General features: G+C 52.9%; 12 protein-coding genes across 12 annotated transcripts; 6 read left to right on the top strand and 6 right to left on the bottom strand.

Moving 5' to 3' along the window:
* Positions 1 to 56: 56 nt before the first annotated feature.
* LTS14_006000 (uncharacterized protein) lies at positions 57 to 1,444 on the top strand (the record flags this gene model as incomplete). Its single annotated transcript, XM_064838698.1, has 8 exons — positions 57 to 207; positions 283 to 328; positions 390 to 426; positions 485 to 555; positions 627 to 700; positions 770 to 873; positions 942 to 1,032; positions 1,149 to 1,444. The coding sequence occupies 8 exons, from the start codon at positions 57 to 59 to the stop codon at positions 1,442 to 1,444; spliced, it is 870 nt and encodes a 289-aa protein (XP_064693523.1).
* A 970-nt stretch (positions 1,445 to 2,414) lies between these two features.
* Positions 2,415 to 4,946, bottom strand: LTS14_005999 (uncharacterized protein; the record flags this gene model as incomplete). Its single annotated transcript, XM_064838697.1, has 3 exons — positions 2,415 to 2,894; positions 2,957 to 4,235; positions 4,303 to 4,946. The coding sequence occupies 3 exons, from the start codon at positions 4,944 to 4,946 to the stop codon at positions 2,415 to 2,417; spliced, it is 2,403 nt and encodes an 800-aa protein (XP_064693522.1).
* Positions 4,947 to 6,619: 1,673 nt separating this feature from the next.
* LTS14_005998 (uncharacterized protein) lies at positions 6,620 to 7,472 on the bottom strand (the record flags this gene model as incomplete). The annotated part of the gene is made up of 4 exons (XM_064838696.1): positions 6,620 to 6,739; positions 6,860 to 7,298; positions 7,365 to 7,373; positions 7,438 to 7,472. 4 exons carry the CDS (start codon positions 7,470 to 7,472, stop codon positions 6,620 to 6,622), a joined length of 603 nt encoding a protein of 200 aa, XP_064693521.1.
* A 324-nt stretch (positions 7,473 to 7,796) lies between these two features.
* Positions 7,797 to 10,189, top strand: LTS14_005997 (uncharacterized protein; the record flags this gene model as incomplete). Its single annotated transcript, XM_064838695.1, has 5 exons — positions 7,797 to 7,931; positions 8,027 to 8,939; positions 9,328 to 9,774; positions 9,838 to 10,057; positions 10,129 to 10,189. The coding sequence occupies 5 exons, from the start codon at positions 7,797 to 7,799 to the stop codon at positions 10,187 to 10,189; spliced, it is 1,776 nt and encodes a 591-aa protein (XP_064693520.1).
* Positions 10,190 to 11,107: 918 nt separating this feature from the next.
* On the top strand, positions 11,108 to 12,538 carry LTS14_005996 (uncharacterized protein; the record flags this gene model as incomplete). The annotated part of the gene is made up of 1 exon (XM_064838694.1): positions 11,108 to 12,538. One exon carries the CDS (start codon positions 11,108 to 11,110, stop codon positions 12,536 to 12,538), a length of 1,431 nt encoding a protein of 476 aa, XP_064693519.1.
* A 113-nt stretch (positions 12,539 to 12,651) lies between these two features.
* LTS14_005995 (uncharacterized protein) lies at positions 12,652 to 13,737 on the bottom strand (the record flags this gene model as incomplete). The annotated part of the gene is made up of 1 exon (XM_064838693.1): positions 12,652 to 13,737. The coding sequence occupies one exon, from the start codon at positions 13,735 to 13,737 to the stop codon at positions 12,652 to 12,654; it is 1,086 nt and encodes a 361-aa protein (XP_064693518.1).
* A 1,546-nt stretch (positions 13,738 to 15,283) lies between these two features.
* LTS14_005994 (uncharacterized protein) lies at positions 15,284 to 16,309 on the top strand (the record flags this gene model as incomplete). Its single annotated transcript, XM_064838692.1, has 2 exons — positions 15,284 to 15,868; positions 15,929 to 16,309. 2 exons carry the CDS (start codon positions 15,284 to 15,286, stop codon positions 16,307 to 16,309), a joined length of 966 nt encoding a protein of 321 aa, XP_064693517.1.
* A 120-nt stretch (positions 16,310 to 16,429) lies between these two features.
* Positions 16,430 to 17,290, bottom strand: THG1 (tRNA-His guanylyltransferase; the record flags this gene model as incomplete). Its single annotated transcript, XM_064838691.1, has 1 exon — positions 16,430 to 17,290. One exon carries the CDS (start codon positions 17,288 to 17,290, stop codon positions 16,430 to 16,432), a length of 861 nt encoding a protein of 286 aa, XP_064693516.1.
* Positions 17,291 to 17,470: 180 nt separating this feature from the next.
* Positions 17,471 to 18,562, top strand: LTS14_005992 (uncharacterized protein; the record flags this gene model as incomplete). Its single annotated transcript, XM_064838690.1, is given in 2 exon segments — positions 17,471 to 17,554; positions 17,573 to 18,562. The coding sequence occupies 2 exon segments, from the start codon at positions 17,471 to 17,473 to the stop codon at positions 18,560 to 18,562; spliced, it is 1,074 nt and encodes a 357-aa protein (XP_064693515.1).
* Positions 18,563 to 18,729: 167 nt separating this feature from the next.
* On the bottom strand, positions 18,730 to 20,330 carry LTS14_005991 (uncharacterized protein; the record flags this gene model as incomplete). The annotated part of the gene is made up of 3 exons (XM_064838689.1): positions 18,730 to 18,882; positions 18,934 to 20,150; positions 20,195 to 20,330. 3 exons carry the CDS (start codon positions 20,328 to 20,330, stop codon positions 18,730 to 18,732), a joined length of 1,506 nt encoding a protein of 501 aa, XP_064693514.1.
* Positions 20,331 to 21,053: 723 nt separating this feature from the next.
* Positions 21,054 to 22,062, bottom strand: LTS14_005990 (uncharacterized protein; the record flags this gene model as incomplete). Its single annotated transcript, XM_064838688.1, has 3 exons — positions 21,054 to 21,226; positions 21,282 to 21,859; positions 21,920 to 22,062. 3 exons carry the CDS (start codon positions 22,060 to 22,062, stop codon positions 21,054 to 21,056), a joined length of 894 nt encoding a protein of 297 aa, XP_064693513.1.
* Positions 22,063 to 22,734: 672 nt separating this feature from the next.
* On the top strand, positions 22,735 to 23,496 carry LTS14_005989 (uncharacterized protein; the record flags this gene model as incomplete). Its single annotated transcript, XM_064838687.1, is given in 2 exon segments — positions 22,735 to 23,125; positions 23,144 to 23,496. 2 exon segments carry the CDS (start codon positions 22,735 to 22,737, stop codon positions 23,494 to 23,496), a joined length of 744 nt encoding a protein of 247 aa, XP_064693512.1.
* Positions 23,497 to 24,423: the final 927 nt, after the last annotated feature.

The following is a 24,423-nucleotide window of genomic DNA, read 5'->3' as shown; positions in this document are numbered from 1 at the left end:
CCAGCCGATCCACCAACAAGCTCGAGGTCAACGTCTGATAATCCGTCTACTGCAGGATGACCGCTCAGATTGGTGGTTCCATCCCCGGCGTCAAGGAGACCGACCATCAGGTTGCCATGCGTGATGGTGAGAAGATCACTTGTCGTGTCTATCAGCCTGAGAAGGCGCCATCTGGTGGAAGTGCATTGTATGTCATGTTTCACGGAGGTAAGTCTTTACTTAGCCAGACCTTCGTGCTCGGCTGTGACAACGACGTGCTGACGATGGTCTTGCGACTCGTAGGCGGCTGGTGTATTGGTGGCTTGGAGAATGAGGAACTCTTGTGCCGGTGAGTATACAGAGTCCATACGTGATCGATGGCTTAGGTCCAATGCTGATGCTCAGAAAAGACTGATGTGCTCGAAATTCGGTGTCGTCGCTGTCAATGTGAGTACTTGTCCGGGTGTGCTATCAGAGGTTGTAGGTATCTGATGACTTGATGTAGATTGACTACAGACTCTCGCCTGAACACAAGTTTCCAATTCCAGTACACGACTGCCACGATTCCACGGCATGGTGAGTAGACTGACTGTGAAGAAGGGGTATCTTGCCGCTGGTAGAACTTGTCACTGATAGCCAACCACCAGGGCTGCGAAGAATGCCTCCGATCTTGGAGCAGATCCCTCCAAGGGTTTCATCATTGGCGGCACATCCGCTGGAGGTGAGCGAAGCCATATCTCATCGAGTCTCGAGGATGGTGACTGATCGTGGCTATCTTCAAAAACTCTAGGCAACTTGACGGCAGTAATCACGAACCTTTGGCGAGATGATGGAGCAAAACTGCCAATCACTGGCAACCATCTCATGATACCCGCAGTGTGCTACGGTCCTGCAGTGAGTCCAGTCAATCGACACAACGGCATCTCCACAGACCCCTCTAATTTGTTTGCCATCTTCTATAGTTACCAGAGAAATACAAGAAAGACTACCGCTCCTACGACCAGAACGCCAACGCCGCCATCCTAGGCACAAAAGCCATGGATCTCTTTGCCGGTGCGCCCCTACCGCCCTCCCTCTCCCTCCTACCCTTACCACATCACAATCCCGTTGACCACAACAAACTAACACCCCCCCACTACCCACAACGAACTAACCTACCACACTACCAGACAACTACATCCCAGCCTCCCAACGCACCGACCCCAAGTTCTCCCCCTTACTGGTCAAAAACGGCCAAAAAGGGCTTCCGACCTCTTACTTCCAGATCTGCGGCCAAGACCCTCTGCGCGACGAAGCGCTTATTTACGAGAGAATCCTGCGAGAGGAACAGGGCATCAAGACGAAAGTGGATGTTTATCCCGGCCTGCCGCATGGATTCTGGAGTATCGCGCCACAGCTCAAGGCCAGTGAGAAGTTTGTGGAGGATTCGTTGAAGGGGGTGGGGTGGTTATTGGAGCAGAAGTGAGGATTGTGCGAGTCTAACTAGCTACTTCTACAGCTTCGCGTCGATACTTGATATATCTGTATTGCTGGCATCGTGATCGGACTCGTGTCTATCTTGCATGTCTTTCATCTCAAGCAGATCACGACCAATCGAACGTGAGAGAAGAAACACACAGGATGAGCATAAGCAAAAGTGAGCAAGCATGATTCCGTCGTGTAAAAAAGTAGCCTATGAACGAACAGTGGTGAATACATATCGACTTGGTATAATCTCCCCATTTCCACACAGAAACAAGACGCCCTGCTCCGCGAAACCAAGAATGAGATACGAGAACAAGCAAAGCCCCTCTTCTCGCGACATTTCCACATGCAATTGATTGGTATTAATGAACATATCTTACGCCCTCTGCGTCCTCGTACGCGTGCCCTCGTCGGAGTGCACTTCTGGTGGTGATGGTGGTGGTAGTGATGTTGTTGGTAGTGGTGATGTAGCACACCCAGTGGCGATGGTCTTAGGATATGATAGGAATGGCCTCAGTCGTGTACTGGTCGTCATAACGTGATGTCGTTCGTGCGCTGCATCGCTTTAGGAACGGACGGTTCGCTCCTGTTCGGCCCAGAAGAAGCGCATAGCAGCGCGAGAAGACCAATCCACGCACATGCACAAGGCCGTCGTCCCTTTACCGCTGTTCAGACCCCGCGGCCAACAGGTCTGCGTCTTGAAGTGAGGATCTAGACGTTCCTGCTTCGTCCAAGCTTCAACCCAGTCGATGGTGCCAAAGGCTTCCTCAAGGCGAAACCTAGTCGTCTTAACTCCAGGTGATCGAATCGCGACGCAACCTATCACACTCAGCCCATCACGTCTGATCATTCAACCACCACACCCCACCCCCACCATCCTCCTCCTCAATCGCACCACTCCCACTCCCACCCTCCCCACCCACATCCACCGAAGCAAGAGCATGAACCTCAAGATCACAAAGCCAAGCATCCTAATTCCCGCCCAGATCTCCAAGCCCCAACCCCCCACCCCCCGCCTCAAGTCCCCCACCATCCCCAAAAGCCAGATCCGCAAACCCCACCCCACCAAATCCACCAACATCCCCATCATTATTGAGGAACGTGTCAAAGTCGAAAGTATCCAGCACATCCGTGCCCTCCAGATTCGAAAAGTCGCCAATGTTGAGTCCCACGCCGAAATCGTCTGGACCTCCGCCAGGACCGCCGGTCGCGCCGAGGTGGCCGAAAGAGGGGTTGTTGAGATCTTGTGGCATTTGTTGTTGAGGTGGCATGGGGGGTCGATTCTGTTGACCGACTTGGTTACCGTTCTGCAGATTCTTGTTGTGATTGTGTGCGAAAGCGTTGTTGGGATTATGTGGTGTAGCGGGCGTGGCGGGCGTAGGCGTAGGCGGTTGTTCTGAAGCTTCTGATGCCGGAGTCGCGCCTGTTTGGCCGCCTTTCTTTGCGTTGCCCTTTGAAGACAAATAATGTTAGCGTGGGAATCCTTCAAAGCAGAATAGATGGTAAAACATACCTTTTTCCCAGCATCACCCTTCTTGTTCCCATGCTTCGCCTTGTTACCCTGGCTAGGCGTTGGTGGAGCAGGCGGCTGCGCAGGACTACTTGGCTGCGTCCCACTCTGAGGCGCCGGTGGCGGACCCATAGTCTGCGATCGGGGCGTCATGTTAGGACCAGGCGGTCCACCTGGCTGTCCAGGCATCATGTTCGGATTAAATTGCTGTCCAGTAGGCATCATCGTCCGACCAGTAGGATTCTGCAACATAGCCATCTGATCCGGTCCAAGAGGTTGTCCTTGAGGTCCCATGGGATGTGACGACGGCGGTCGCATCATCTGGCCGTTGGGCGCCATCATGTGTCGCATCTGATCGTTGCCCATACCCGGCATCATACCAGGCTGAGGCGAGCCGCGACCGGCCATGTCGCCGCTATTTGGTGACATGCCTTTGGACATCTTCGGTGTGCCGTGTCGGACATCGCCAGCGTTTGGCGAAGGATCACCGCCTCGTGCTTGAGAGCCAGGGCTCATACCTCCTGGGAATTGGCCACCTCCACCTGGCATACCAGGGTTAGCCATACTATCTTGCTCCTGTCGAGCCATGAGCAGCCGTTTCTTGTTCTGTTGCTCAAGCAGCATGAGCTGCATCTGATAGTCTTGCAAAGCGTGGTTACCGCTACCATTGGCGTTCTGGCCAGCGGCAGCAGCAGCATTGGGGCCACCCGGCATCATATTCGGCGGCATGCTGCCCGGTCCTCGGCCATTGGCAGCCTGGAAGAACTCATTGTTGTTGGTGTCCATACCAGGATTCATTGGCGAGCCGGCCATGTTCGGTGGTACGCCCTGCTGAGACATCTTGTTAAGACTGGACTTCATGGTTTGTTGGATACTGGCTGAGTAGGCATCGACGCTCTTCACACGATGGTCAGCAGGCTGCAGAGCAACTTGGAAGATGCGATCTTGCGACACGTCGTTCGGATCGATGCCTCTGGCCTTCAGCAAGCCATGGACGTGGGCGTAGCTGTTGGGGTCGGGGGTGGGCATGTTTGCATTTGGTGTGCTGGGCTGGGGTGTGCTGGAAGGGAAACCCACGTTGTTTGAGCCTGGCGGACCAGGACGGTTGATAGTCATGTTGCCGTTGGCGTCGGTGCGTTGGCGTTTAGGTGAAGGTTGATCGCCAGAGGCAGGAGAGTTGGAACGAGGACCGTTCATATCCATCTGCGAACCCGACCGCTCCATTTGATTGCTGCCGGCCATTTTTATCTGGTTCTGCATATGCTGGAGCTGCTGCGGGGTCCTGGACGCCACGTCAGCATGTGCGACCATGATCGTCACGAGGACCGAAGTTGGAGGGTGTCACTTACATGTTTGTGTTGGACCGGTTCTGCATGGCGGTGCGCTTTAGGTCGGCCTGCATGCCCATGGCGTTCATGCCGCCCTGCATCATCATATTGCCGTTGAGCTGCATGCGCTGCATACTGGCCGCGTCCATACCGCCAGTGGCCATCATGTTGTTCCGAGCCTTTTGCAGCTGTCTTTGGTGGCCAATAAAGTTTTGCGTCTGCTCCTTGCCCCTGCCACGATAGCCCCAGTAGATCTCCCAGAACTGACACCACCAGTCTTGCAAGAAAGGTCCTTCGCCAAGTGCCGCGGGGGCAGGCAGGTCATCTGGTCGGTCTTTGTAAGCACTGTCGACGTCCATGCCATCGTCGCCCACCCCATTCGCCTGACCACGTTGGCTTGGCGACTTCTTGTTGTCGAGTTCCATGTCGACCTTGGTGTGGAGGAAGGCGCGCGCGACATCGTACATGCCTTGTCGCAGTAGGTGGTCGTAGATGGCGGTGTTCAGCCGCTTGATGGCGCTGATGGCATTACCATCGCCACTCGACGGCGTGCCCGCATTCATCATCTGTTGCTGTTGTTGAGCTCCTCCTCCGCCGCCGACTGGTCCGCCCGCCATGCCGCTCATCTGCTGCATCTGCTGCATCTGCTGCTGCTGCTGGCTCATGCTAGATCACACGCGCCGGCAACTCCCGTGCGCTATCTCGAACTCGGCTGAGCAGCGAATGTGGTGCCGTGGCGACAGCGTGTCGTCCGGTGTCTGTGTGTGGCGTCGCCGGTAGGGTGGTAGAGTATCGTATAATGGAAGGAGCGTGAGGTCGGGAGGATATAGTTTATGCGGGGGCGGCGCGACGACTCGGCGTTGGGTGTTCGTGCCTGTTTCAGCGGCAAAGCTACCGGACAGCCACCACGCGCAGTAATAGCCTGCTCTGTCTCCTCCCCGCTACAACGATGTGCGTGCAGTTGTGTGTTCGTGTGTTCGTGTGTTCGTGTGTCGATGTTCGAGGCAATAATAATAGCGTTGCGGGTGTGGAGTCGCGCAAAGGAAAGGAACGGCACAGAAGATCCGCTTCCCTACCCAAACGTGCACCACCGACCGCCCTTCCTTACTCCGTACTTTGCGACCGCACAGCTGGGCCCGAGTCTATTTGGAAGCCGTCCGTCTCGGGCAATTCCCTTCCCCCAAATATTCCTTTTCCAATACACCGGTCGTGTCAAAGATAATAACAACAATATGCTCGCGATATGTATTGAGTGTGCCCGCAGCGGCTTCCACTTCCAGCGTGGGGGCGGTCAGTCTGTGTGGACCGTGGTGGTGGTGCTGCAAGAAGAGAGTTGAGCGTCTGACCTCGTTTCCCTCGCGCTTCGGGATTGGAACGTCCGTAGGGCGGGCTGGCTGGCTGGCTGGCTGGCTGCTTGCTGACTTAGCCTACTCTATGATCACCACTCTTTCCTTCCTTCTGTCGCACAAAATCGGGTGTGCGCGATATAAGTAACCAACGAGATCGATATATGATATATATATCGAGCATGCAACAGCAAGTGACAAATGGGCGACGTGTCGCGACAGAAATGATTTGTGGCAATCGAGGTCACGCTCTGGCGGGCAGAGCTCGAGGTTGCATCCGACGAATCACAATTCAGGGGTCACGTTGCACAGCTATCCACCGAGGGTTTCCGCCATTCGTGATGGCAAAGATAGTGTCATCTTCTCCTCACCATGCACCGAGAAGTCTCCCTTGGAGGACTCACTACACTGTTACACGTCTACAGATGATCATCACCAGCATTGCCCGTGGCGTGATACTATAGACTTCTTCCAGAAGGTCGGGGGATTGAGATAAAAAGTAGACCCCTTTAGCTAGCATATGTACCTTGCAGAATTGTTGGTGGGGAGGAGCTTCTGTCATATCATTTTAACAAACTGACACAATGGATAGGGGCGATCACACTCATGATGGCTTGAAGCATAGTCGAATCTATGATGAAGTTATCTCAATGCCGGGCAAAGTTGCCGTGAGCATTGCAAAATCCCTCGCTCCCATCTGTATTTCAGCTCGCTGATAGAAGAGCTTGTGGATCATCTGTGGACTGACTAGTCCGTGGAATTGATCTGGCAGCACCACAAGTGCTGAAATCCTTGGATCGATGAGTATTGTTGGTGGCTCGACTTCAAGACCTAAAGTCGTTGCTGTTGTTCCAAAGACTGACCAAGTCGATCCAGGTTGACTAAGGCTGTTCGCAGACCCATGGGCTGCGGTACACAGATTGTGGACGACCAGATTCGACTTCGTGATGCTATCGTCGTGGCTTTCATAAACAGAGCATGTCACCATCAGCTCATTCGTCATCCGGCGGCATCTCGTCCTCAATATATCGTATAAGCGTAACCCTCATCTCAGTCGTATCATCCCCCCTCAGCACATCACTGACCCACTCCGCCTTGACCTGCATCTGAACCTACAAGCAAAAACGAGTCAGCCGACAACGCCCTCATAAACACACACCCTCCCTTTGTCAAGGCCAATGGCACTTCATACCTTCCAGCCGAAACATGTATAGTATAAGAATCAAACTCACCATCTCCAACGCCCCCTTCACAACCCCACAAAACAGATTCAAAAACCACAACTCCTCCTGCGCCCGCCCATCGTCCGGCAACTCCACAAACTCACTAACCGGCATCTCCTCAAACACCAACCCGAAACTCCGCCCCTCTTTGTCCCAATTCTCCACTCTGGGCGTCACATTCAAGAAAATCTTAAAGCCCACTTTCGCTATCATCTCTGCTGTTTCTCGGAAATTGTTGCAAGGGGCGGGCCCAGCGGAGGAGGTTTTGGCCAGGAAGTCTTCGATGAGGCGGAGGCCGATGGAGTGGCCCATGCGGTCGAGTTCGGTGTTTATGGCGGCGTAGTCGGGGATGTTGGTGGCAGGGTCGCGGAGGTCGTGGGTTAGTTGGGATACGAGGGTGCCGTAGGTGAGGGTTAGGACTTCAAGGTTGATTTTTTCTGTGCGGGTTCTGTTTTGTGAGATGTGTTAGACAGTGTCGAGGACGGATTGTCGGATTGTTGATGGCGGGGCTTACTTCCATACTCTGTGATGTGCTGTTAGCTCAGGTGCAGAGTATATGTTGTTGTGGTTTACCATCGGGTACTCACTCTTCGCCCATGCGGGCTGCCTTGGATGAAGCCATTGTGCCCCGTTTCTATGCTGTTTTAATCTGTAGCGCTGCTATATGGGCAGCGCAATATTCGTTCTTTACCTCATCTCGAAATCGTGAGTGGTATGGAAGTCTAGAATGTTTGGCTTGTGAAAGGCAGACTTGGACCCAGCATTTCGGCACCGAGCCATCCTTGCATTTTCGGCGGGCACGAACCGAAAGCTTGACGAAGCTGTGGGAAAGTTTTGGCGTTGTGGTTTGTCGACCATCAGGAATTCATATCACTGATTCGACCACTCCTGAGAGCTCTGACATTCTCACAACCGCCATAACAGTGATCGCGTATACTCGTGCAATATGTCGGGCGAAAAGCGAGCAGCATCCGAGTCCTTCGGCACAACACAACTAGTGAAACGACAACGATCAGATGCCGACCTCAATGGCAGCGCACTGGCAAGGACCAACGGAGCGGGAGGAGCACTCATCAAAGGCGTAAGTCTCAATCTCCCACCAGCATGCGCCGCGCATCGCTAAATGAACCATAAAGTGAAGGAGCACAAAACTAATCACGACGTCTGGTCACACAGGGCAATGCCTCCACCCTCTCCTCCCCCGTCATGGAACTCACAGGCCATTCCTCCGAAGTCCTCGCCGCCAGATTCTCGCCCGACGGTACTTCCCTGGCGACGGCAGGCATGGATCGACAGATTCTCCTCTGGCGCACGGCCGGCTCCTGCGAAAACTATACCTCCCTCTCCGGCCACAAAGCTGCCGTGCTGGCCCTGAACTGGTCGAGAGATAGTCAGGTGCTCTACTCCGCTTCCGCCGATCACACTCTCGCTTCCTGGGATCTGAATACCAGCACACGGATACGGCGGCACATAGGTCACGAGGAGGTGGTGAACTGTCTCGATGTCAGCAAACGCGGCGAAGAGTTCTTGGTATCAGGGAGCGACGACGCCAGTATAGGGATCTGGGATCCACGGCAGAAACACGCACTAGATCACATACAGACCGAATATCCTATCACAGCAATCTGTTTAGCGGAAGCAGGGAACGAGGTCTTTGCTGGAGGCATAGACAATGTTATCAAAATCTACGATCTGCGGATGAAGAAAGTGTCGTTTGAACTCGCGGGACATACAGATACGATCACCTCTCTCTCACTCAGCCCGGACACGCAGACATTACTCTCCTACTCCCACGACTCGACGGCAAGAACATGGGATATCCGGCCCTTCGCCCCGCAAGACAGGCAGATACGGGTCTTTGACGGGGCGCAAGCGGGCTTGGAGAAGAATCTTTTCCGCGCTTGTTGGGATCGGGAAGGGAAGAGGGTGGCGGTTGGTGGAGGCGAGGGTGTTGTGACGGTCTGGGAGGCGGCGAGCGGGAAGATGGTGGCGAGATTACCGGGGCATAAGGGGAGTGTGAATGAGGTTGATTTCTCGCCTGATGGGACGGTGGTTGCTAGTGGGAGTACGGATCGACGGGTACTTCTGGGTGAGGTGCCACGATGAGGACTGGGTGAGGAAGAAATGAAGCAGTGCTAGTGTGGGAAAGTAAAGGTATCCCGAAGTCAGGTGTAGCATCATATGTGTAAAATGCATGCACGTACATTTCAAAATTGCGGCTTAAAATGAACTTACTCTATATAACACGCAATTGTAATCCGCAAATCTAAAGCGACGACGACTACGCCTAGCTACGCGCCTTTAAGCGTATGCAGACTATATTAAGGGTTATCATACACTTGGCCATGGCTTGTTAAAAGCCACTCTGGCGATATGAGGACACCAACAAGATGAACGACTTGGTCGTAGCGAGCAACATCGACTTGTACTAGATACGTAAGTACTAACATCTGGACCAAGGCCAACAAGTCGTATAGATCTGTTGCGGGCTCCAAATCGGGGTAACAAGCACGTCATCAAATACAATAGTGATCATGATGATGTTCATGTACAACAACTGCTTACTACTATCCATTGCCATTTGAACATTGTCAATGAGTTTCTTGTCATCGCCATCATTGCTACTGCTGGTCTTCTGCGTCTTCGCAACTTTGAGCTCAGCGATACACAATCCTTTCGCCAACCATCACCACAACTCCCACCAACAGACTTTCACGATGTCGAAGTCATTGAACGGTTTGCAGAAGGAAAAGCGAGATGCGAACAAGCAATTGTTACTGACTACGGTACAGTCTTCAAGCAACCACTTGCTGTCCACTCGACGAGCCCAATGACTGGCTTCCTCCGCAACGGCTACTGCGAGGTCCCTGCCAGTGACTACGGCAACCATGCTGTTGCTGCTGAGGTGACGGAGGAGTTCTTAGGTATGAAGCCTCACGATGGAGACGCCCTTATGAACAACGATCGCATACTAATGCTTGGAGCAGACTTCACGGCACGGCAAGGCAACGACCTTCGACCTATTCCTGGCATGAAAGCCGGATGCAAATGTAGGATGGATAAGATACCTCGATTGCCTGTAAAATTCTTGCTGACCTTTCTGCTAGGGTGTCTCTGCACGACCAGGTGGCTCGAAGCTTTCCAAGCTCGTGACAAGGAAGCTGCAGGAGACAAGATCGTGCCCAAGATCTTCTTAAACGCTACCAAGTAAGCCCAAGCGCCGCATTCTTCGTACGCTATTATGTCGCGTGGACATCCCGCTAATCTTTGGTTTGTAGTGAAAAAGCACTAAACAAGATTAATCTGGATGACTTGAAAGCGTTCGCTGCAGACAAGTAGGAGTAGATGATACATCAATGCTGGGTTTAGCCTGCCTCCCCTGTCAGCATTGCTTGAGAACTCGATTTCCACAATGCCGTACCACACACTCCGTAATCGCCACCGTGCACGATCCGAGGCACGTTCTGCAGTCGCTGTTCCACATGCGAGAGCTTTCTGATAAGCTTCTCTGAAGCCCCATGAAGAGCATACAGTCGCAGGACTCGAATACAAGTCTGCTTCAGCAAGCACTTCTTGATCCAGATCCAGTCGTGTTCCACTCCTGGTGCACCAAGAGGCCGATATCTCAAATAGAACTTCAGGGTACTACGCACGAAGACGTGGCAAGTTGGCTGCCAATATCAGCGCCAGAATTATGTCGTCGGCACAGTGTATTTCACCATTATAGTAGAAATCGATGCACGGCGGTCAGGATTGGTAATGATGCGATCCAGAATATAAAGTTCTTCAAGGCCGAGTAAGAAGTGATTTGACGAATACAACAGTCCTGATTCCTCGGCCATTGCCTGTCGACATGTCTGCAATATTCTCAGGACGCCGTCGCGACGATGGACGTGGCGAAGTGGAATCTTGCCAGAGCTTGTCTGCACCTTCAGCACGTACATGTATGCGCGGTTGCGTATCTCTGGCGGAAGCACGAGGAGCTGACTGCGCTGTTGAAGCACAGGCTGCTTAGACTCGCTGGTTGCATTGCCATGATGTGAACATTGTCCAAGTCGCACAGTCCCAGGCATATCATTGACACTGACACTGTGGAGCAAAGGGATGTGGATGCGAAAGCTTCGAAGTTAAGGAGGGAGCAGATTAGAAAGGAAGGCACACGCCGGATCCAATTCCGCGCGTGCCTCGGCCGATCTTCCAGACCCAAAATTTCTGGTCTGGCTCAAGGTGTATTCTCGGATCTTACAACTTCTCTGCATGGACGCCAGGGCCTACCTCCAAAGCCAAGGCTGGCAAGGCGATGGCCACTCACTCGACCATACCGGCCGCGGGATCAAGAAACCATTACTAGTCAGCAAGAAGGTCGATGTCCTTGGCGTGGGAGTGAACAAGCACCAGGCAGTCTCGGATCAGTGGTGGCTGCGTGCTTATGACCAAGGCTTGACTGACTTCGGGACGGGAAAGCAGAGTTTGCTTGGGCAGGTGCAGAAGCATGGCATTGCTATGGGAGGATTGTATGGTCGATTCGTGAAGGGTGAGGGTGTTGCTGGGACTTTTGGGGAGAGTCTGAGTAGTACACCTGCTGGTACGATTACACCTTCGGAGATAGAGCAGCATGTTTCAGGGAAGGATGGGCGGTCGGCGGTGGATATGGCTTCTGCGACTCTCAAGCGAAAGCGAGAGCACGTGAGGTCTGTGGATAAGCGAGCAAAGCAGAGGACGAAGGAGGACTCTAAGAGCGATGATAGAGTCAAGAGGCTGGTTGGCAAGGCACAGCGACGAGGTCTCCTACCGAGCAAATCTCGTGAACCGATCGCTACGGAAAGGGCCAGGTCGGACGTGAAGGGGGATCTGGCGAAGATCATGGCAACACTGTCAGCGTCCTCCAAATTTCAGGTCGATATCAATCTGGCCGCTGTTGGGAACGATACGGCGAAGAAGCGGGCTCGTAGTGCTGCAAAGCACGAGTTTAGACGCGTGGCCAGAGCTCATCTTGGGACGGCGAGCGAGGACGCATCGACTCGTCGGGCACGAAAGGAGCAGGAGGGGGCTTCTGAAGCGAAGCGTGATGTAGACAAGGCTTCGAGGACGGCACGGAATCTCGCTAGCATGCAGGCAAGGAGAGAAGGGAAGAATGCTCGCAGGCTACAGCGTGCACAGTCACAGGATAATCCTAGCACTGTGAACGACATGGCTGATGGCGCGATATCGCTGAGTCCAGATGTGGTTGTCGTTGTGGACACGCAGGGTGACGATGCGCTCGCCAACACGGCGACGAACGGATCAAGCAGTCCAGCGGCCGCTACAATACAAGAAGGCGACTACGCCACGGCACGGTCGCACATTGCCTCACAGACACCTTTCTCGTTCGTGAACACTCGTGGCAAGCAGATATTCGAACGGACGCCTGGTGACAGAGTGCCCGAGGACCCGAAGTGGTGGGCAGACACAGACACCAAAGCTCTGCCAAAACCAGTGCGCGAAGCCCGACGACGATGGAGATCCGCTCAACGTGAGGATCGTCATGGATCCAGTAGGAACGCGGCAGAGTCGAAGAAAGTAGAAACTGATTCAGATGAGACCAAGGCTGCGAGGGTGGCGAGGAGAGCACAGAAGGATGCCAAGGAAGCTAAGCAGGTTGAAAAGGAAAGGAAGCGGCAGGCGAGGAAGACGAAGAGTAGCGCATGACAATAGCAGTGCGATATGATACCCCATAGATTGCCGTAGATGAAGATCCACATAGACATTTACGATGCTAGCCCCTGAGTATTTGCTGCTACCGCCGAATTAAGTATTGTCTACTACCGCCGACTCTTCTTCTCCACCCTCCTACGCTTGACCTCAAACGCACCACCCATCCCACCCGTCCCATCATCTCTATTCCGATCCCCAACATCACGTCCCCTCTTCTTACTCCTCTCGAACGCCCCCTCCTTCCCTCCTTTCCGTCTCGTCAAATCCCCGATCCGATCAAGACTCATGTCCAAGCCCCTCCACTCCTCACCTCCAAAACCACCTCTCTTGTCATCTCCTGCTCCAGCACCACCTTGCTTCATCTTATCCTTCTTACTCGGCGCCGGCAAACGAACAAGATTACTCTCTTCGTACTCCTTCCTCTCACTTTCAGCAGCTTGCTGCTTAGCACTCTTCATGCTTCGGCCTCCCGAGGCGATCGTAGATCCGATACTGGGCTCGGCGATAGGAGCGGTAGACAATTCGTGGGAGATGTATTCATCCACTGTTGCTGAGCGGCCTGGTCGGCGGTCTTCCTTGCGTTCGCGGGCACTAGTGGTGAGTGGCATGGCTGTGGCTGCTATGCGGGGAGGGCGGTAGATGCCGTCTTGTTTGCTCAAAGCCCGGCGGGTGGTGTTGGGGTCAGTGGTGGAGGATCTCGTGAACGCGGCGCCGCTTGGTTTGAAGGCCCGTTCTTCGTCCGAGTCGGAGCTGCCGTCGTCGTCTGATTCGTCATCTTGAGCAGTAGCTTTATGAGTGATCACTGCTGCGGCTTTTGTCTCCTCGACCGCTGCTCGCTCGGAATCGTCGGCTGCCTTGACGACTTTGTCCACTCCATATTTGATCTTGGCCTCGAGTGGTCGGACTCGGCGCTCCAGATATACACGATGCTCGACCAATTTCTTCGTTATCTCCTCGCTCAGCTCATTCGCTGCTTCTGCATCGTTGCCCTCTTTGATACTACGTATGACATTCAGGTTTCGCAGGGCAAGCGCTTGGAGGTAGGCGAGGAAGATGTCGTTCTTTGTGTCCAGAAGAGTAATCCCGTCCTTGGGAGTTACGAATGACTCTGCATCTGGTAGAGCTTGTGTAGCATTCTCTGTGGCTGCTGTGAAGCTGGACAGCGTTTCCAGCAAGGATATCGTCGTCGCCATGTCTGGCATTCAGAAAGAATAGCTCGTAGGTTTCACATGCAAATCACAGAAAAATATGGCTGCCGCATCAACGTTTCGCCGCGCCGAGTTATACTACCTACCTTACAGTATGGAACCGACCAGCAACAACATACCTCAAATTAACAATTGGTATGTTTGAACCACGGAGGTTGAGGAAGAGCCTAACACTGGCTGGCTGAGCAATCCGCATGAGTATAAATCCTGTTAGTTCTCTCCGTACTGTTACTTCTCATCTTCTGGTCCTTGCAACCATGCATGTAACAGCTACTGTTGACGTGACTAGCCGCGATATCTAGAAGAAAACCCTCTCAAGACACAATACATGCACCGAGTCCCTGAATCCAGGAGACGTCAGATCCGGTCAGCTCCGCATCATATTTGCCGGTCTGACCAATCTGACAGTGGTACCGCGAGAAAGGGAGCCAAGCTCAAGGGGTTGGGGATTCAAAACTGTCGTCAATACTTCTCGTAAGGCCTGTCGCGAAGTCCTAAGGATTGAAGCGTCTTCTCCCGAACCCGAAGTCAAGGAAGCGAGATTGAAATCAATGCATGAGCACCTTTCATACCGACGAGAGTGGCGTCTTCGTGGAAAACGGGAATGTCTGGCTTACGTGCTACAGTACTCGGTAGACTAGTGGAAGAACCTGCTCACTTGACGTTACCAAGAACAAGAGCTTGAGATCAGGGCCACTGTAGCACTATTCTATGCCGACAAGTCTCAGAGGTACTAGTTAATGAGCGGCCAGAATCGCTACAGTACGAGTACAGCCACACAAGCCCATAGGCACATCTCTTCTCCAGCACCAGGCTCGTACCAACAAGCCTGCATACCGATGGAAAGGATCCGTCGCGATAACGGACTCAATAACTTTCCAAATATTCCGACACGAACACGCAGTCCATGCCGAGAGGTCATTGCATATAGTTTGCAATCAGCAAAAACGCGGCCTCGGATTTCTCCTCACTGACACGCGTAACGCCCGAGCACTAGGATGAAGAGAGAAAAGAAGGAAGAGGAAGATGTGGTGAGAGAGGGCAGTTTTTATGTTTCTTGGTTTGACGACGCGAGTAATGTAGGCTTGAATCGTGAAGTGGGCGACTCACTTGTTCATGAGTCGAGCTGTTCACAGGTGCAGAGTCGAGTACAAGATCATCGTCTGCAAATGAGAAGTTATGGCTGGTGCCTGGAGTACTGCACAATGATCCAACTCGCGAGCAATGCGAGGTAGCGCACGCATAGCCTGAATATGCATGAAAAGTGGGGAAGTTTCTTCACTAAAAGTTGGTGTATCGCATAAGCAACACATGCAGCCGCACTGACAGCTCATAGACCTTGTGCTGTATGAGAACAATCTCGGAGATACCAACATGCTAACCCTCCGTTTGCCTTCCACGCTGCTGTACGAGCTGATCACTGATCGAGACTACCGAAGTCTCAATATTAATAAAAATTGTTCACGTCTCGGACTCCCTCCTTTCCCCTGCAACTCTGCAATTTGCACTCAAATCACCAGCTCCCACAACCATGTCCAATGTACTAGTCGTTATAGGCGCAACAGGCAACCAAGGCCGCGCCGTGCTCACATACTTCCAACAATACGAACCCTCCTACAAGCTCCGTGGCACAAGTCGCAACCCATCATCCGACGCCGCCATCGCACTCGCCAAGTCCGGGATCGAGATCGTAAAAGCCGACCTCAACGACCTCGACTCGCTGAAACATGCCTTCAAAGACGCCACCGTCATCTTCGCCTATACGGCCGGCAGCGAAATCCTGCAATCCTCCAACCTCATCCCCAAAGTCATGTCCGGCGAGCTGAAACCTCCCGTCGGTCAGTACGCCTACGAAATTGAGGTCCAGCAGGGCAAGAATGTCGCTGATGCTGCTGCTACGATTCCGACTCTGCATCGTTTGGTCTGGAGCTCGCTTACTGATGTCCGAGGTCGTAGTGGTGGGAAGTACGTGCAAGCTTATCATCTGGACAGCAAGTATACTGTTTGGCAGTACATGCGCGACTTGCCTGCGCTGAAGGACAAGGCTAGTGCGGTGTTGATGGGTGGATTCATGGATAATCTGGCGAACACACCGCAGCAGTGGGGCATATCTAGGGTAAGTTGTGATTCGTGTTCCGTCTGCCACTCCCAGGGTATTGACAGTATACCCGACCAGCAAACGAATGGAGACTTCCTCGTCTCGCTGCCTTTGCAGAAAGACTGTCCTATCCCGTGGGTCGATGTGGAGCGCGATACTGGTGCCTTTGTGCATGCGCTGACGAAGGCATCCCCTGGAACTCATGTGCTGGGGGTGAGCGAGTGGCTTGGTACTGGGAAATATCTTGAGCTGTTGTTCGACCACCTTGGAGTCAAAGGACGATTCGAGGACATCTCCTTCGAAGCGGCTGTCCAGAATGATCCGCTGGGTTTGAAGCTGCAATTCGCTGAGGGCTTCCGCTTTGCTGAGGAGTTTGGATATACTGGTGGTGATCCTGAGGTGGTGTCGCCTGATGATGTGGGTGTTATACGTCCTTCGCATTGTGTTGATGTGTGCTGACGTGGTACAGCTTGAGAAACAGGGCTTCAGCATCCCGAGGTCCAAGATAATCCACCATATCAAGCGGACAGACTGGTCTAAGTTCTTGGGTACGAAATCCGCTGCATAATTGCTGATGGGTTATTCACCAAAGTCCTCGCCTCGCTTGCCGGTAAGTATATAAGGATGATCGTCCCAGAAGGCGTTCCCGATAATGTCAATATGTCCGGTTGCAATGATCGCCTTCTGCTTTCGCTTCAGCTCCTTCTGTAACTGGGTCTTGCTGTGGGTATTGGCTTGCTTCTCCGCAAGATCGTCATGGCCGACATCATTCGTTTGAACCGCTGTGTCGTACGAGCGAAACACAACCGTGCCTTTTCGATATACCTGCGGCTCATTATTGTAATTGATGCCGAACTTCGAGAATAGTATCTCATGCTTGTCCGCGGATAGTGTGCCCTTCAGAGCTTGCTCGGCATCAGTAGCACTCATTCCACCCTTCATAACCATGTTCCAGAAAGTCGTGTTGTAGAGATTGTTAATGTGGCAGTCCGCTTGTCTCCAGCAGAGGTAATCCCGTAGAATCTTGCGCTTGGGGTAACAGACACAGCGTCCATCGAATGTGGGCCAAGGACGCTCGAGTGGCAAGTCTGGGAAGAAAGTAGACCATTGCATACAGTATTCTGCTGTAAAAGCCGTGGCGACCGAAGTAGCTAATTTCGCAGCTCGTCGCTCAAACAGCGTTGTCGACTCGTGGAAGATGAAGCTGTACTCATCGCTTTGCCCATAGGCAAGGACTATATCAACAAATGAGCGCACGACTTCGACTGCTGCTGCGTTCATGAGGTCGATTGCTCGGCGGTCGTTGGGTTTGGCAAAGTCGTACTTTTTGCAGAGCTTTGTGAAACCTCGACCGTCGATGCGTACGACTATCCAGTTTGACGGTGGTGAAGGGTCCCACTGCTCAAAGTGTCGAACATATTCGTATTCGCTGTTGGCCATGCTCAATCGTGCGAGCTGCCTCGCTATGAGGACATCAGGCGAAGTCCTCAAGGTCAATGTTCATCTTCAGTAGCGGTCCGAGGAGCAATCAACGAGCTTGGTGAGAGATGCATGCCCAGTACAGAAGTGTATTGAAAAGGAAGGCACGAGTCATTGCAGTATTCCAAGAAATGACTCCAAATGGTCAAAGCTCGCATACATTCTGAGCAGACGAACCAACTTTGTGACCGTCCTCTCGAGCCGTCTGAGCAGGACGATCCTTCTGTAAGCATGCCAGAGTAGGTCTACATATTCTCCTTGGCTCGAACAGAATTCAACACCATGTTCATCGATGTCATCCTCGGCCTCGGCGTCTCCTTGCCAGTCGTCGGCGCAGGAGGAATTTCAGTAGTAACTGGCGTCGCACAAGGTGTCCAGGAGCAACACAAGCAGAATGCCGATGTATCGAACCAGCGCCGTATGCTAAAATTCCACATCGACATCTCCGTCGATGCGAGTCTGCGCAAAGGCAAGGGTGCGGAATTAAATGGCTGCATAGTCACAGTTCACGATGACAAGATGTGGATTGAGCCGCAGAACCATGAGACCGGCTGGCCAGTCGATGCGAAGCACCATCCCTTTACTGGCTTTTACTTGGCATATCCGGATGATAACAGACCCTATACCAGGGGCATGGTGAGCACCATCTCTGTGGATCCGCCCATGCTCAATTGGATATACATCGACACCTCGACCTACGAGCTCAAGTATGCGAACCGCAGTGGCAGTATCGAACATCATGTGGGGAGCTTCGATTGGACATCTGACGATCTAGACTCGAGTATCACTTTCGATGAGTTTGAAGGTTTTATTGCGGTAGAGGAGCAGCCGGACAAGTGGGCATTATACTTCGATCTGGACGACGATGGTCTGAAGAGTAAGAGTAAGGGCAAGAAGACTGTGGAGGTCGGTCTTGTTAGGAGAGTCATTACGGGGCAGGAGGTCAACAAGTGGGGTTTGACGGAGGAGGGTAACATGGGTTTCAGAGCGACAAAGGAGGTCGATAAGATCTCTGCGACGGCGAAAGCGAAGCAGGCTGCCAAAGATGCAGAAGTTGCACGAGCTGCACAGGCTGTACAGGTCCCACAAGCTGCTCAGGCTCCACAAGCTGCACAGGTTCCAGCAGCTGCACCAGCTGGACCAGCTCCGAAGACTTCCAAGGCCTCCAAGGCCTCCAAGGCTTCGAAAGCTTCAAAATCCGCCAAGAAGGACACAAAGAAGTCAAATGGTTGAGTGGTCTTGTCAACTTGTGAATGGTCTATGATCCCTATCTGACATGCGACTGCCATGATCCGTCGGCTACATCTGCGCTTTGCACGTGTTGGGTGGATGGCATCAGCGGGACATATCGAACGCGCTGTTTTGGGCTGCTAGCCGCCGATGCCGATATCCAACACGAATCACAAGTCCTGGTCGAACGCAGGCTGTCCAAGCTTAGCTCTCCATGCCTTCCCTCGAAGGATCAGAGCCACGATCCCTGCGAATAGGACAACATCGATGGCAGCCATGGTCCCAAAAGCGGCGCCCCAGGTTGTCGCTTTGGCGAATGGTACCTGCTACAGTCAGCCTGAACCATTTCTCACGGACAATTAGAGGCTGCTTACCATGTAAAAGCCAAGTGTGAACGAGAAGATCAGTCTGCCGAAGTTGAGCAGCGTCGAGAGCTCAGCAGATTGCGGCTTATAGCAATCCGTCAAATACGCATAAACATTCGTGGACACGACCTGCAAGCCGAAAGAGCCTATGCCGATTCCAATGACTGGCCCTGACCAGTGTGTGCGGCACTGGAGACACACACCCTCAATGATCACACCAGCTGGCAGCAAGAAAGCGCCAGGGACGATGCACCAAAGTCTTGTCTCGGCCTCCGGCTCTCCATGGTGCTGCCGTCTTCTCCCTAGATGGAAGATGTAATCGCTTATGCCGCCTCCCATAAGTTCGCCGAGCGCTGACCCAACGAGAGTTGGTACGCCGATGGCCAAACCGATCTGGGAGACGGAGAAGTTGTAAATGGACCCATAAGCTGCTGCTCCCGAGATTGCGAAAAGCAAGCTGCCGATGCCTTGGCTCACACTGTAGTAGATAAGCACTAGGGAGACTGAAGGATACTTGAGCATCTCGAGCAGATGCAGGAGATGATGCAAGGTCAACCGCTGCTCGGTGGGTACGCCTCGGAGGCTGAAGAGCGCCTTGACGTCTTTCGTATCCTCCTTGGACTGGCCTGTCATCGGATCGCGGCGATACAGTGTTTCCGGCAACGTGAAGAAATTCACCAGCCACATGACACCGAAGGCGATCGTGGTAATCCAGTACGACCAGCGCCAGCCTTCGTATTGCGCGATGAAGCCTCCGACTACGCCCGCGAGATGAGCACCATTGGTAAGCAGAACGATGTAGATACCCATATATCGGCCGCGTTCATGCTGGCAATATAAGTCCGCCACGCAGGACGCTCCTATACCTGCTCCGGATGCTGTCCCGATCCCAACGAAGAATCTAGCGATGAGTAGTGGCCCGAACCTGGTCGCGACAGCTGAGCCCGCACTGGCAATGATCGCGATCACCGTGGAGTAAATGTATACCGGTCGCCTGCCATGGATGTTGGCTAGGGGCGCGAGTACCAGGCCGGAAACTGCGCACGAGAGGATGGCAATCGTTGTTGTCCAGGAAGCTTCTGTGATGGTGATGTGTAGATCTTTGGCCAGAAGGCCGAAGGCTGGATTAGTGACAGCCTGGCCGAAGAAATTGAGGAGGGATAGTAGGGCGACTTGTAGGAGCACATAGAGCTTGTAGCTTTTCTTCCAGTTCAAGGGATCTTTCTCTGTCAGAGATGGGATTGCATGGAGGTTGAAGAGACTTACCTACCTAGAGAGTCGTCCGAAGGTCGTGGCTGCAGAGGATAACCGTTCGGGTCGAGCTTCAGATGACCACTTAAGACCTCGTCACCGCCATGGCTCGTTAGATAGTCTCCACCCTGTTTCTCGTTCATACCTGTGTCCATGTCTTGGAAGATTTGCTTTCCACGGTATCATAGTGTGTGTATTGAGATAAGTGCAAAGAGATCCGGACTTCAAATATGAACAAAGAATACTTTTCCTACTGCGGTGGGTTAGACATGCATATGCGCATCTTGAAATGTGGTTCTTGCAGGACCAATCGTGTTTCGAGGCTCGTTGGGTGGGCTGCGCGAAGATCGCTGCACGCGTGAAGGCAATCCCGATGGATTCAATGCCTTGCAACTCAAGGTGGAGGCTGTGGACATCGTCTCTTGAAGGGTCGTGGACGCAGACTTATGGCCAGAATGACACACAGAGACGAAGACAAATCAGCGCCTAGTTGTAGGCTGCGCAGAGACAAGGGCGAAGCATCGTGGATAGTGGTTTGGAGCAGAAGAAGATCGACATGGGGGATCGTCCGAGCCGGACCAGATGATGCATGTTGACGGCCACAGATTTACATGATGCATCCACTTTCTTGAGACGCTTGTTACTTGACAAAAGTAGTCGTTCTCATGAAGGAACTGTGAACATTGATTTCCAGCTACATTGCCAGCCGCAAAAGATCAAAAGGAAGCATACGTGGTTTCACGGTTTGCGGCACCATGTCCATCGTGCACGATAGAATCATCTACCTTGCAGAGAGCAGCCTCGGATACTGTCGCCCAGAATTCACATGATAGAGAGGTTGTTGATGAATGGTATCGCAGGTGTGAACCATCTCGAGCTCAGTAGCCCGTCCGACCATACTTTATCGCCTTCCGAACCCTTCCGTTCCTCGCACACTTCTCCGCGTACTCGTCTGCTTTCTGCTGGAAGATACTGCCATCGAATACGCGACGAACATCCTCCTTACGCATGATTCCATCCTCGGGCCATAGGAGGAAGTACACAGCGAGCCCTGTACCGTGTCAGCACGCCAGTGTTCCTCCAGAGTGTCGTGATGTAAGACTCACACTCAAACATAGCAGCGCTCCACCCAAAGAAATCGAAGGCGAACCGATACCCCTTCAGAGCCCTCGCAACATCATAGACGTCCAGCCCGCCCTTGTTCCCACTATCATACTTCGCAAACAGATTCTCGAAATTCTGCGGCACGAATCTCCCCTCGGCATCATAACTCTGCGAATCGCTCCCATGCTTGCACTTGTGCACTTGCTTCAAGTAGATCCTGAAGAACGGATCCGGAAGGATACTACCCGGTATGGTCGGGTACGAGAGATTGAAGTTGATGATGAAGACGGCTATGGCGCTGAGGAACCAGTTCCAGCCCCAGGCTCGGACGCCGCGCCAGGTATCACTGGGCCAAATGATGCCGTCCGCGTCTTTGTCCCAGTAGCTGCAGTGTTGTTGTACCACTGTCATATGAGCGTGGCGTTCGGCCCAGTCATTGTCTTGTGTGCCGTAGGGACATTCTGCTGACGGGGCGAGAGTTGCGCGGGCTGTGCCTGGGTCGATGAGCTTCGAGTCTTTTGCTGGTATGTACGGGAGTCTCTCGATGGTGAGAGGGACGGTGTCCACGCAGACGTTGTACCTGCATCAATATGTGTCAACATCGAGAACGAGTACGGTGTGTCTGTTGTGAATAGCTCACGGCTTCTCAGGTGGATATTCGTCAATCAATTTGCCGTGTTGCTGTACCAGTCTCTTGATCTTTGGTGCGGCGTTCAGATCTCCATTGTGTCTGTCTGGCATGGCTACCAGCGCCGTGGCGATAATGCCGTGGTCTTCCATCATTGTTGTCATTTTCTTGTTCCGGATGGAGGGGGTGCGACAAGAGTAGACAGAGCAGTGGAGATAGAGGAAGGAGAAGAGATCAATAGCTGTTTTACACAAAAATCGCACTTGCACATGTCATACCTCGCCGTCCACATGCAATTTCCACGTTTTGTCAATCATGGGCTCGGATTGGCATGTGAAAGATCAGGAGACAACATGACGTTGTCCGGGCATCATGACAGCCCTTGCCTGGCAGCCCTCCGCGGAAGTCCGATCTTACTATCCGACAATGGCCATTGAACTGCCATGTCCACCACATCGACAGAGCAAAGTGAGAGATCAAAATATGCAGGGCAAAAATAGAAGGACAGAGAAGCTCTGGCACCATTGTAGCTCCCTCGCTAAGCTTTCTCGGCGCCGGCTGAGAGCTCAATCATAATGGCGCTCTCACATTCGAAAACGTACCTTCCCAACTTGGTCATTGTCTTGAAAAGCGTGTACATACGTAGCGGAAGTCAAAGCACGCTTAGGGCAAGTAGCGATGGATAGCTCCGTTTCGGACGCATCTGTCTAGACGAACGAACAATCCAATACTTTTCGTACCACGTTACTGTAACGCTCCCGCTCGACACCTCGGTATCTGACCTCACCATACTCGAGAAGCGAGATCAAGAAAGGCCGGTGGACAGTATGACGACCAAAATAGCAGTCTTCCTCATGGCAGACTACGGCCACGACCCCACTGAGACCGCAATCCCCTACAAAGTCTTCGACGAAGCCGGTATTCAAATCTCCTTTGCCACGGAGAAAGGAAGTCCCGTCGCCTGCGACAGCAAGATGCTCACTGGCTGGACACAAAAGATGCTGGGTGCCGACGCAGGCGCCATAGCGGCGTACAATGAGATGTCGCAATCCAAAGAGTGGCAAAGCCCTGTCTCCTACTCGGACGCGAAGTTCACGTTACTGAACTATGACTTAGTCTTCTTACCTGGTGGGCATGAGAAAGGTGTACGACAGCTTCTTGACTCGAAGCGAGCGCAGGAGTTGGTGGTCGAATACTTCGCCAACCTCAAGAAACCAAGTACGAAAGTCTGCGCAGCTGTGTGTCATGGTGTTCAACTACTCGCGCATTCGAAGAGAGCAGACGGGAAGAGTGTTTTGCATGATCTGAGCACGACTGCGTTGCCGAGTGTGTTTGAGAATACGGTTGATTATGGTACCAGAGTGTTTTTGGGTGATTATTACAAGACGTATGGAGCTGGGACGAAGAATGTTGAGCAGATCGTTAGAGATGCCTTGGCCGATCCGGCTAGGCAGTGGAAGAGTAGTGGGAACCCTGGTGCGCCGTTTGTGGTGGAGGATGAGAAGCATAACTATGTCAGTGGGAGGTGGCCTGGTGATGCTGAGGTGCTTGCTAAGAGGACGGTTGAATTGTTGTTCAAGAAGAGGTAATCATATCCTCGATATTGTCGTCGCTACTAATGTGTGAACGTTTCTGCTTCACCCTGTGTTCAAGGCAACGGCTCATCTCCACCTCTGAATGACCACCACGTCAAGCGAGCACCGCAGCCAGTTCCTCCAGATCCTGCAGGCTAAAGCCATCAAAGGCAGACCGTGCGGCGAGCTCACGCGCCAAAAATTGCCCACGCAGTAGTGCGTCCTCAACCTGATACTCCTGCCATTGACAACCCACGAGCGTGCGATCGAGCATCTCTGTCATTTGCACGTCCAGGCGACCGGTACGCCACTTCAAGGTCAAAAACCCTAAAATACCGTAGCAGAACTCATCGGGGTGGGGCTATAGACTCCTGCCCCAGCAGGGGACAAGGCCAGGACTCTCGACCTTCAATGTCGTGGTATGATATCGAGCACGTGTCGCTACGAAGTCGCTCATATGCGAGCGGTCTAGAAGTAGTTGGCCAGGTGGCTGGTCCTTGTACTTGCGCAGCGCCATGTTGACTCGCACGATCATTTTGAAGTCGGTCTCAGCATAGAATGTAGTGAGGCACTCTTCGCGGGTCATTCGTGACGCCCGTGCGAGTGGAGGCTCCCTGAACAAGTAGATGCCAGATCGTGAGTGGTTGTGGCCGGGCGCGTGAACTCGCATCGTTGCAGCAATGGCTGTATACCATATCGCGAAGCTCGCGCGGCAGTCTGAAGATGCCGCCAGTTTTGGTGTTGCTGGCCGCTGGTGGCGTATACATGTTGTCTGGTGAGGAGCGAGCTCATTACCTTTCTTCGGCCGATTTCATGGACCGTCTTCGCACGTGAAGAAGGTGAGTCGCTTGGTTAAAAGCTTGATCATGAACGACCAAGCATATCAGTCGAATTCAAAGGAGTACTTCACGAGCTTGACATTCACGTGCCCTCATGCTTTGC

The sequence above is a fragment of the Recurvomyces mirabilis genome, assembly GCF_035927965.1.
Source record: "Recurvomyces mirabilis strain CCFEE 5264 chromosome Unknown scaffold_15, whole genome shotgun sequence".
Lineage (NCBI taxonomy): Eukaryota > Fungi > Ascomycota > Dothideomycetes > Mycosphaerellales > Teratosphaeriaceae > Recurvomyces > Recurvomyces mirabilis.
Note: the sequence above shows the minus strand (reverse complement) of the source record. Positions and strands in the feature narration are given on the sequence as shown.